The sequence below is a fragment of the Thalassophryne amazonica genome, unplaced genomic scaffold, assembly GCF_902500255.1.
Source record: "Thalassophryne amazonica unplaced genomic scaffold, fThaAma1.1, whole genome shotgun sequence".
In the NCBI taxonomy this organism is placed as follows: domain Eukaryota; kingdom Metazoa; phylum Chordata; class Actinopteri; order Batrachoidiformes; family Batrachoididae; genus Thalassophryne; species Thalassophryne amazonica.
In genome coordinates this window covers 45,280-58,056 of record NW_022986257.1, presented here as the reverse complement: position 1 = coordinate 58,056, position 12,777 = coordinate 45,280, and the positions used below count along the sequence as shown (strand labels likewise).

The window sequence follows — 12,777 nt, the reverse complement described above, 5'->3', positions numbered from 1 at the left end:
AATTAGAGCTATTGTTTAGTCATCAGCCTATAGCAGTCTGCCTCTCGGTAGGAGGGGTCTGGTTTAAAACTCCAGCTTTTGTGATTTCTTGATTATTCTTCTCTACAAGAGTCAAGACAGAAGTCAGACCACCAGAGCAAGAATTTTAGCTGAGGAAGCTTCTGCGATTTGAAGTGAAACGTCCTCGCGTCAAGCAACCCAGTCCAGTCGAAGATTCAAGCTTCTCTACTATGGAAACCACCTGGACAACTGAGAGCCTACACAGCCTCTCCCCTCAGCCCCAACCAGTCCCAGCAGAAGACTGCCCCTCCCTGAGCCTGGTTCTGCTGGAGGTTTCTTCCTGTTAAAAGGGAGTTTTTCCCTTCCCACTGTCGCCAAGTGCTTGCTCATAGGGGATCGTTTTGACCGTTGGGGTTTTCTGTAATTATTGTATGGCTTTTGCCTTACAATATAAAGCGTCTTGGGGCAACTGTTTGTTGTGATTTGGCGCTATATAAATAAAATGGATTTGATTTGATTTGTGGATAGTCAGTGCTCAAAACTACACTCGACATGATTGCGCCACCTGTGTTAAAACCGCACTCCCCCCAAATTCAGTCACCTTGGTTCAATGATTACTTGCATGACCTCAAGCATAAGGCTCGCGGTCTATAACGGAAATGGTGTAGTTCAAAATTAGATTCCACCTTGTGTGGCGTGGTGCTATCTTAGACTATAAGCATGCATTATTGGCTACAAAGTGAACTTGCTACTCTGATTTGATCAACAAAAACAAGCATAACTCAAAGTTCTTGTTCGACACGGTGGCAACACTTATTCATGGACAACCACCTGTAGTTCACTCTCCTTTTACAGCACAAGATTTCTTGGATTACATTGAGAAGAAAATAGAAGACATTAGGTAAACATATCCCAGCATGCCTTAACCCAGCCACTACACCCTGCTATTGATGTGGGCGCCACTACTGAGGTATTACCTAGATTTACAGAATTTGATAGTATCTCACTAGCATGTTGACGAAACTCGTAACATCAACAAAGCACAACCTGTTTATTTATTTAGGACCTGTGGTCCCACTCTTGGGCCGACTGTGCTGGAAATTATTAATCTTTCTTTAACTTCTGGATCTGTTCCTAAATTTTTCAAATCTGCAGTGATTAAACCATTACTTAAGAAACCTAATCTTGACCCTAATGTATTGAAAAAGTATTGGCCGATATCAAATCTATCATTTTGCTCTGAAATTCTGTAAAAAGTGGTTTCATGGCAGCTTGTAGACTATCTTACTGAGAATAATCTCTTGAGCCACTGCAGTCTGCTTTTAGAAAATATCATTCCACAGAGACGACTCTCACTAAGTGGTGAATGATCTTCTGCTTACAATGGATTCGGACACCACTACGGTTCTGTTGCTGTTAGATCTCAGTGCTGCATTTGATACAGTGGATCATCATATTCTACTTGATAGGCTGGAAAATCATTTTGGATTACTGGGAGTGCCCTTGCATGGTTGATGTCATACTTGACCTGTAGTTTGTGTTTTTTACAGTAACACTACCTCTAACCTTAGTGACATGAAATTTGGGCTTCCACAGGGGTCCGTTCTTCAGCCCCCTGCTTTTCTCCCTTTAGATAGCACCCCTTGGGCACATATTGCGGCATTTTGGTGATTATCTTTTACTGCTATGCTGATGATACTCAGTTATACATGCCGATAACTGCTGGTAATCTCATTCACATAAATCCTTAGAAGATTGCCTTGCATCAGTGAGAAGTTAGATGTCTAGAAACTACTACATTTAAACTCTGATAAGCCTGAAATGATGGTTCTTGGTCCAGTGAGACATCAGCATCAATTTGACCAGTTAGCACTGTCTAGGTGAGGAACCTTGGGGTAATTTTTGATCCTTCATTGTACTTTGGCCTCCACATTAGAAATATTATGAGGACTGCTTTCTTCCACCTGCGAAATATAGCGAAGATTCGTCCCATCCTGTCTATGGTTGAGCTGAGACCTTGATCCATGCATTTATCTCTTCTAGATGGACTACTTCAATGTTCTATTTTCTGGTTTACCGCAGTCCAGCATTAGGGCTCTCCAATTGGTTCAAAATGCTGCAGCCAGACGTTTGACACGAAGCAGAAAGTTTGACCACATTACACCCATTTTGGCGTCTCTTCACTGGCTTCCTGTCCTAGTGAGATCAGATTTTAAGGTTCTGCTACTAACCTATAAAATTATTCATGGACTGGCACCTCCCTACCTAGCTGACCTAATTAAACCTTACGTACCAGCTTTACGTCTCAGGGTGCAGGACTACTTTGAGTCCCTAAGGTGAATAAGAAGTCTGTGGGTCACAGAGTTTTTCTCTTATCATGCCCCTGTTCTGTGGAATGATCTCCCTGCATCAATAAAACAGTCAGATTCTGTGGAGACTTTCAAGTCCAGACTTAAGACGCACTTATTTCCCTTTCACATGGCTCGCATACTGGCATAGTATAGTTCGGCGCTTTTATTCTTTTAATCCATTTTATTAGTAAACAGAGCGTGCTGTGGCCTCAACTTTACCTAAATTCTGTCTTTTAGTGAAGCTTAGGGCTAGTGGCTGGCGATCACCTTAGTATTTCTTCTGTTTTTCTTGTTGTTTAATGGTGACAAATTATACTGCATTTGTTGTTGTCTTTCTGATGCCTGATTCTGTTTTCTCTCTCTCTCTCTCTCTCTCTCTCTCTCTCTCTGTTTAAGGTGCAGCTCCATCCAGAGATGGGTGTGGTATTTGTGCTGGAGACCCTCCTGTCCTGTGCACCAACAGCTTTTCTTGTATATTTGTTTTGTTAATTGTTCTGTAATTTATGTCTGTGTCATGGCCCAAGCAGAGGGTCACCCCTTTGAGTCTGGTCTGCTTGAGGTTTCTTCCTCAGAGGGAGTTTTTCTTTACCACTGCTGCTCTGGGGGTTAGACCTTACTTGTATGAAGCACCTTGAGGCAACTCTGTTGTGATTTGGCGCTATATAAATGAAAATAAATTGAAATTGAATTGAATTGTCTGTCTGCACACTTAAATATACTTTTTGTGTACCCACTATTCCTGGCTGCTGTTGTGTCACTGGCTCCCGGAGTCAGATTCTAGCTTCTGAAAATCCGGCCCAATTTCATTGTACATTTGTACCTATATGTGAAGTAGCTTGATAATGTTGGTCTTAATATTATCGTAACATACTTGTTACAAACAGGAGCAACTACAATGGGAACCACAACAGGAACAACAAGAAGAACCACAACAACTACAACAGGAACAGCAACAACTACAAACGTAACAACAGGAGCAACAACAGCTACAACGGAAACCACAACAGCCACAAAAGCAACAACCGGAACCACAACAGGAACCACAGCCACAAAAGCAACAACAGGAGCAACTACAACGGGAACCACAACAGCCACAAAAGCAACAGCGAGAACCACAACAACTACAACAGAGCAACAACAACCACAAAAGCAACAACAGGAGCAACAACAACCACAAAAGCAACAACAGCAACTCTGTTTTCTGTTTCTTCAGCTTGGTAAAAACCTTGTAACTGTTAGAATGGTCAGTGTCAGCTTTATTGATATAGCACATTTACACAACCAATGGCCGCCTAAAGTGCATTAGAGTAAAATAGGCACAATAAAAATCATAAAAAACAATAAAACTACAATAATAATACAGTGGAATAAAACTGATAAAAGACCCAAGACAAGTGGTTTTATTCAGCCAAAGGCCAAGGTGAACAAGTGAGACTTCAGAAGCATTTTAAAACTGGAAAGGCTATTTGCAGTCTGCACTGTGACAGGTAGCGCGTTCCACAGAGTGGGAGCCGCAACCACAAAGCCTCCATCTCCTCTAGTTTTTAGGAATGATGGAGAAACGTCAAGAAGCATCTGATTCAGCAACCTGAGGGCTCTGGAGGGCCGGTGCGATCTAATAAAGTCAGACAAGTATTCGGAGACTTAAAAAAAAAAAAAAACAATCTTAAAATCAACTCTGTACCTAACCAGAAGCCAGTGAAGGGACGAGAGCGCTGAAGGTATGGGTTCATACCCATCTTTGTCCCCGCCGAGCTGCTGCATTCTGCACAAACTACAGGTGGTTAAACTCTGACTGGTCAATCCCAACATACGGGGAGTTACAATAATCTAAGAGAGATGTAATCAAAGTATGAATCACTTTTTCAAGATCTTTCTGGCTTAGATAAGATTTAACTTTAGATAGAAGCCTTAACTGAAAAAAAGCTGGACTTGACCACTGAGCTAACTTGTTTAATTTAAATACACCATCAGTTATCACACCTGGATTCCTAACGTGAGATCCTATGGAAGGTGCTGGTGGTCCTAAGGAGCCGCCAAAGACCTGAACCAGGTCAGGGCGACCGAACAGGACAGCCTCTGTTTTGTGTTGTTTCAGGATCAGTTTTTGTTTTGTCTAAGCAGAGGGTCACCCCGTTGAGTCTGGTCTGCTTGAGGTTTCTTCCTCAAATCATCAGAGGGAGTTTTTCTTACCACTGTCGTCTGTGTTCTTGCTCTGAGGGTTAGTAAGGTTAGACCTTACTTGTGTGAAGCACCTTGAGGCAACGTTGTTGTGATTTGGTGCTAAATAAATGAACATAAATTGAAATTGAACAACAACAACCACAACAAGAGCAACAAATACAACAGGAACAGCAGCAATAAGAACTGCAACAGGAAGAACAACCACAAGAACAACAGCAACAATAATAACCACAACAGCAACAACATCAGCAACAAGAACAACAATAGCACCAACTGCAACAGAAAGAACAACAGTAACAATAACAGGAACAACCACAACAGCAACAATATAAGCAGCAACAAAAACAACAGGAACAACAGCAGCAGCAAAATCCACAACAAGAACAGCAGCACCACCTGGTGTCATCAGTAAAATAATTATAAGACGTGTCTGTGTTCAGTTTCGGGTGAATAATTCCTCCTTTAGTTTTTAGCTCAGATGGTGGAGCAGGTTGTCCACTGCACAAAGGGTCTGCGGTTGGATCCCAGAACCAGGTGACTGACAACTAGGATGGCAGATACTTTTTGCCACAAACTGAGATGGTTTCTGGTGTTATTGACAGTCCAGCTTCAGTTTTGAAACATGTATTTCAAATCAATAACACCAGAAACCATCTCAGTTTGTGGCAAAAAGGAGGACATCTGCCACCCTTGTGACAGCGTGTCCTGAACAAGGCACTGTACTTGTGATGTGCGCATATATGAACAGTACTCGCTAAAACTGCAAAGTACTGCAAATATAAATTCAAATAAAAAGACATTTAAAATAATTGACAACCACTCAAACAAGAAGAGCAAACAATAAATGATTATTATTGTCATCATTCTGTTAGATTCTGACATTATGAATAATTTGAATGTCGTCTCACCTCCTCGTGGTTTTTTTTTTTTTTTTTTGTCCTGCTGCAGCCTCAGTGTGTGAAGCTGTACAGGTGAGCTGCTTTTACCTGCTCAGGCTCCGCCCCTCCACATGATGTCAGCAGGGCTCAGGTAGCAGGAAGCAGCGTGATTACCCCATCCCCGTAGAGACGGTGCCTGCTCCCAGACCACCAATAACCAGCAAAAATCTATTTAAGCATAAAAATTCAAAAAGAAAAAATAATATAGCACCTTCAACTGCACCACAGACTAAAACAGTTAAATGTGGTCTATTAAACATTAGGTCTCTCTCTTCTAAGTCCCTGTTGGTAAATGATATAATAATTGATCAACATATTGATTTATTCTGCCTTACAGAAACCTGGTTACAGCAGGATGAATATGTTAGTTTAATGAGTCAACACCCCCGAGTCACACTAACTGTCAGAATGCTCGTAGCACGGGCCGGGGTGGAGGATTAGCAGCAATCTTCCATTCCAGCTTATTAATTAATCAAAAACCCAGACAGAGCTTTAATTCATTTGAAAGCTTGACTCTTAGTCTTGTCCATCCAAATTGGAAGTCCCAAAAACCAGTTTTACTTGTTATTATCTATCGTCCTCCTGGTCGTTACTGTGAGTTTCTCTGTGAATTTTCAGACCTTTTGTCTGACTTAGTGCTTAGCTCAGATAAGATAATTATAGTGGGCGATTTTAACATCCACACAGATGCTGAGAATGACAGCCTCAACACTGCATTTAATCTATTATTAGACTCTATTGGCTTTGCTCAAAAGTAAATGAGTCCACCCACCACTTTAATCATATCTTAGATCTTGTTCTGACTTATGGTATGGAAATTGAAGACTTAACAGTATTCCTGAAAACTCCCTTCTGTCTGATCATTTCTTAATAACATTTACATTTACTCTGATGGACTACCCAGCAGTGGGGAATAAGTTTCATTACACTAGAAGTCTTTCAGAAAGCGCTGTAACTAGGTTTAAGGATATGATTCCTTCTTTATGTTCTCTAATGCCATATACCAACACAGTGCAGAGTAGCTACCTAAACTCTGTGAGTGAGATAGAGTATCTCATCAATACTTTTACATCCTCATTGAAGACAACTTTGGATGCTGTAGCTCCTCTGAAAAAGAGAGCTTTAAATCAGAAGTGTCTGACTCCGTGGTATAACTCACAAACTCGCAGCTTAAAGCAGATAACCCCTACGTTGGAGAGGAAATGGCATCTCACTAATTTAGAAGATCTTCACTTAGCCTGGAAAAAGAGTCTGTTGCTCTATAAAAAAGCCCTCCGTAAAGCTAGGACATCTTCTACTCATCACTAAATGAAGAAAATAAGAACAACCCCAGGTTTCTTTTCAGCACTGTAGCCAGGCTGACAAAGAGTCAGAGCTCTATTGAGCCGAGTATTCTTTAAGTTTAACTAGTAATGACTTCATGACTTTCTTTACTAATAAAATTTTAACTATTAGAGAAAAATTACTCATAACCATCCCAAAGACGTATCGTTATCTTTGGCTGCTTTCAGTGATGCCGGTATTTGGTTAGACTCTTTCTCTCCGATTGTTCTGAGTTATTTTCATTAGTTACTTCATCCAAACCATCAACATGTCTATTAGACCCCATTCCTACCAGGCTGCTCAAGGAAGCCCTACCATTATTTAATGCTTCGATCTTAAATATGATCAATCTATCTTTGTTAGTTGGCTATGTACCACAGGCTTTTAAGGTGGCAGTAATTAACCATTACTTAAAAAGCCATCACTTGACCCAGCTCTCTTAGCTAATTATAGGCCAATCTCCAACCTTCCTTTTCTCTCAAAAATTCTTGAAAGGGTAGTTGTAAAACAGCTAACTGATCATCTGCAGAGGAATGGTCTATTTGAAGAGTTTCAGTCAGGTTTAGAATTCATCATAGTACAGAAACAGCATTAGTGAAGGTTACAAATGATCTTCTTATGGCCTCAGACAGTGGACTCATCTCTGTGCTTGTTCTGTTAGACCTCAGTGCTGCTTTTGATACTGTTGACCATAAAATTTTATTACAGAGATTAGAGCATGCCATAGTATTAAAGGCACTGCGCTGCGGTGGTTTGAATCATATTTATCTAATAGATTACAATTTGTTCATGTAAATGGGGAATCTTCTTCACAGACTAAGTTAATTATGGAGTTCCACAAGGTTCTGTGCTAGGACCAATTTTATTCACTTTATACATGCTTCCCTTAGGCAGTATTATTAGACGGCATTGCTTAAATTTTCATTGTTACGCAGATGATACCCAGCTTATCTATCCATGAAGCCAGAGGACACACACCAATTAGCTAAACTGCAGGATTGTTTTACAGACATAAAGACATGGATGACCTCTAATTTCCTGCTTTTAAACTCAGATAAAACTGAAGTTATTGTACTTGGCCCCACAAATCTTAGAAACATGGTGTCTAACCAGATCCTTACTCTGGATGGCATTACCCTGACCTCTAGTAATACTGTGAGAAATCTTGGAGTCATTTTTGATCAGGATATGTCATTCAAAGTGCATATTAAACAAATATGTAGGACTGCTTTTTTGCATTTGCGCAGTATCTCTAAAATTAGAAAGGTCTTGTCTCAGAGTGATGCTGAAAAACTAATTCATGCATTTATTTCCTCTAGGCTGGACTATTGTAATTCATTATTATCAGGTTGTCCTAAAAGTTCCCTAAAAAGCCTTCAGTTAATTCAAAATGCTGCAGCTAGAGTACTGACGGGGACTAGAAGGAGAGAGCATATCTCACCCATATTGGCCTCTCTTCATTGGCTTCCTGTTAATTCTAGAATAGAATTTAAAATTATTCTTCTTACTTATAAGGTTTTGAATAATCAGGTCCCATCTTATCTTAGGGACCTCGTAGTACCATATCACCCCAATAGAGCGCTTCGCTCTCAGACTGCAGGCTTACTTGTAGTTCCTAGGGTTTGTAAGAGTAGAATGGGAGGCAGAGCCTTCAGCTTTCAGGCTCCTCTCCTGTGGAACCAGCTCCCAATTCAGATCAGGGAGACAGACACCCTCTCTACTTTTAAGATTAGGCTTAAAACTTTCCTTTTTGCTAAAGCTTATAGTTAGGGCTGGATCAGGTGACCCTGAACCATCCCTTAGTTATGCTGCTATAGACTTAGACTGCTGGGGGGTTCCCATGATGCACTGTTTCTTTCTCTTTTGCTCTGTATGCACCACTCTGCATTTAATCATTAGTGATCGATCTCTGCTCCCCTCCACAGCATGTCTTTTCCTGGTTCTCTCCCTCAGCCCCAACCAGTCCCAGCAGAAGACTGCCCCTCCCTCAGCCTGGTTCTGCTGGAGGTTTCTTCCTGTCAAAGGGAGTTTTTCCTTCCCACTGTTGCCAAGTGCTTGCTCACAGGGGGTCGTTTTGACCGTTGGGGTTTTTCCGTAATTATTGTATGGCCTTGCCTTACAATATAAAGCACCTTGGGGCAACTGTTTGTTGTGATTTGGCGCTATATAAATAAAATTGATTTGATTGATTGATCGAGTGGCCACTTTAATAAAAACACGCCGTCTCCAAAATGATCTTTTTTATGGCATCAAAACATGACATCAAAAACAAATAATTTTTATGATCCCACTTTGATTGACACAGACTATTCACCTGCTTTAAAAGCACCAATCATCACTTTTATGGTTGTCATGGAAACAAGAAGGTTTGATTTAACTCAGGCTCAGATTAATTTTTAGTAACAGGAAAAATCAGATATCAGATAACGCCTGAGAGGGTTAACAAGTTTAAAAGAGCTTCAGCTGTGTTCACGTGCAAACAGTAACCTCGGATGTTCCGCTCGCGCCACCTCAGGAATCGAACACATCACCACTTTTTTTCTGCTAAATGAAAAATGTTCTAGAATAACATATTTACATGATGTCATATTACAACCCCCCCCTTACCTGTGTGGAGTGGGAGGAGCAACAGTTTCAGCACTTTTTTCAAAACGACGTTCATTAAAGAAAGGCGTGATGATGATGAAGTACACACACGTTAGCAGTGACGTGCAGTCAGGTGAGCCTGACTGCACGAAAAGAAAAAAAATGTAAAATGAAAAAATGAATGCTTATATTTACCCAGTGATTTGTCCTATAAAGTTATTTTCCTTTTAACTTCACCAGTTTTAAATAATTATTTATTTGAAATCTCTCAATTTTCCCATTTGCTGTTCAAATCCCGAGCAGAGACATGCGCTGAGGCAGCAGCCGGCCGAGCCTCACCTCAGACTGTTCAGTCACTGGACTGACTGCTGACACGCTGTGCACTCAGACTGTCTCACTGTCTCTGTCTGTGTGTCACCAATAAAATGATCAAACACTTTGGCTGTATGAACTTAAATTGTTAGCTGATGTATATAATGTACAGTGTTTTTTTGTCAACAGCTGTATGTGTGTGAGACGTGTTTCGTGTGCTGAGCAATCACAAGACGGCAGAGGTGTCAAATCCGGCTTCAGAAAATAAAAACCCTCCCATGTGTTGCTTCTACCTGTGCACCTAATCTCAATAATCAGCTCATCCACCTGCCTGAAGAGCTGAACTGATTACAGTCAGCTGGTTTATTGGCAAGATGGAACAAATATGTGGCTGGACTTTTACTTTCTGAAGCTGGATTTGACACCTCTGGAAAATGTCTGCAAAAAACCACCAGGTTAGGCATGCAGTTCTCCTGCTTCATGGTAGGGGGCACTAGTGATCCCAGGGATTCTTCTTGCAGCAACTCCTCAGCAGCAGAATAAGTGACAGCAAGATACAATTTACAGTTAGCAAGTTAGCAAGTCAAGAGCCACCGTCCATTTATTTTACCTTCAGAATGGAGGGTTACATATCCAAAGTGAAACAATTTTTAAACTGGACTTTCAATCGAAGCAGGAGCTAATAATTAGAGGAAGGGCTGCAGGACAGAAGACCTGCTCTTTTCAAATGTCTGTCTGTGTGGACGTCCATCAAGAAAACGCCTTTTCTGCTGCATTCTTTTTTCAACTTGTGACTGTCTGGACCCAGATGTGATATTGTGACCTGAAGAATTTTCTTATCAAACACGAGCAGTCAAAAGCAGAAAGGACGACTTTCTTGTCTGGCAGTGATCCACTGAGACAGAGAGACTTTTAAAACTAAAGGAAGATAAGGAACACTTACAAACAAGTCATCGGCGCTTTTGTTCAGAAGGAGCGGCACATGTGGACTTCATTTATAAATAAAGATAAGGCCATAATATTTTTTAAATTAAATGTGCTTTTTCTGTGTGCTACAGTTTGTATGTGTAAAGAGTGCTGATTATGAGATTTTAAACAGAACCTCTTAACTGCTGCCAATCAAACGGTGAATAAGGGACTCTGTGGGGTTTATGTATTTAAATCTGATTTTGATTGTCAGTGCCTCACCAGCCATCAACCTCACCACACATTACTGCACATTAGCTAGCTGCAGGCTAAGAAAATAAACTAATGTTAGTTACTTTGAGCTAGTTTTAAGCCGGGTTATGCGATCATTTGATTTTTATTGTTAGATTTTTAACACTATAATAAACACTGTTCAGGACCTCATGAGGTGTTCAAGGTTTCCTCCTGCGGTTTGATTTCAAAGTGACGACTGAAATGGCGCACATTTGATGAAAAATTGCCTAAAATCTGTGTTCTGCACTGACGCTATAGAAAAGTGTTTGTGTACCATATGAGCTTGTGATGATGTTAAAAAAAACCACCAGCATGTGAACGTGCTGCTGATTGTGATTGGCTGCCATGAACACATGAATCAACAGTGACGGCGAGCTGCGGCGCTGTGAAGGTGAGCACGGGGAGTTGAGCTTTGGGTATTTTTTCCAGGTGTTGAAGATCAAAGACACGTGAGTGAGAAATGAATGTTTGCAGTTTCCTGTTTTAAGTCGGTGTTTGCAGATGAAAGACGCCTCGCCGTCCTTCCTCCAGCAGTCTGTCATCACCACTCGCTGATCACTGTTTACACCCGAAACCTGAGCCGACCCAACAACCCAACACCTTCTTCCTCTGCCCTCATGTGGCTCCACGGTTCTGATGGACCTTTGCCACACACTCCAGTCCATCCACCTTCAGCCCTCCTCACTTTCTCTTCCCCTGCACCTCGTCCTCATCACTCCTTCACCGGCCTTTGTCGCCTCCTCATCACACATCCACACCACCTCAGCCTACATTCCTGGACTTCTTATTCTGTGGAACCTCAAAATTCTCTGTTCTTTTAGCTTCTTGTACTGAAAAAAGCAACATCATCTGCCAACAGCTGCACCAGGTGGACTGGTTTTTATCCCAAAAACACAACACATCCATCACCAGGTGAAAAAGGTCAAATGATCTCTGAAGAACAGAGATCTAGAACAGGTCCTCAATCGAGTCAGCAATCCTAAAGTACTTCTCTGGTCATTGTTTCTCCAAACGTCTTGATGTGTCACCTAAGCAGAACCCGAAGTCAGTCGTCTGGACATGACCCAGGGTTTGGTTAAAGTCCGTCTCCTGTCTGGTCCAGGCATCGGCGTCCTTGTGTGTGGCGATGAATTTTCGAGCTACAGCACGTGTGTAGAAACAGCCTGAGAAGGAGCGAGGGCAACTAGCGCTTCTGTTTCTGTCAAGTCACAGCAGCATGTCAGTGACAGGAACCTGCTTAGAGAATCATGGCAGGTCTTTGCATGCAGAAGCTCTCCCTGGAACAACCCGGCGTTACATGGAGATTGGACAGAGGTGGTTTCGAACCAGGGACCTTCTGCTCTTGAAACAAGTGCACTAACCACTTGGCCACCAGCCGCCCTTTAAATACAAAGACCAGTTGTTTGTCTTTTGGCTGCCCCCGTTTGCAGCCCCGGTCTCCAGTCCACCAGTCCTGGACTGGGTATAAAATGGTGCTGATATGTAACGCTGCTCCAGAGTCTCTACGAGTTGCTGTGCTGGTAAACCGCCGCTCACCAAGCTAAAGCGCAGATACAAAGATGTGGAGATGCTCTCCATCATTCAGACCCTGTAGATTCTCTTGTGAAGACAAATTAATCCCAGACAAAAATGATGAACTGTTTTTGATGTTCTCGCTGGACACTTTAATTGCAAGTTTCTTTATATATAGTTTATTTTGTTTGTGGAAGAAATATGTTGTCTAAAAGTCACTAGTCAGAGTCCAAGACTCAGGACCGTACAGTCAGACAGGAAGCACTGGGACCTGAAAGACTTGGACAAACATCTCTGTCCAGCAGCTCAAGAAGAGCCGGTCAAAGATCAGATCAGGCATCGGCCTTCTCCATCCACTGGGCCGTGCTGGT

General features: G+C 41.7%; 1 protein-coding gene across 1 annotated transcript in view; it reads left to right on the top strand.

Annotated features, from left to right (window-relative positions):
• LOC117505859 (putative uncharacterized protein DDB_G0286901) overlaps positions 1-5,073 on the top strand; it is a 50,615-nt gene extending 45,542 nt beyond the window's left edge. Inside the window, 2 exon segments of the mRNA XM_034165390.1 lie at positions 3,236-3,482; positions 5,002-5,073. Of these exon segments, the coding sequence (XP_034021281.1) occupies positions 3,236-3,482; positions 5,002-5,073 (319 nt within the window).
• The last annotated feature ends 7,704 nt before the right edge of the window (positions 5,074-12,777 follow it).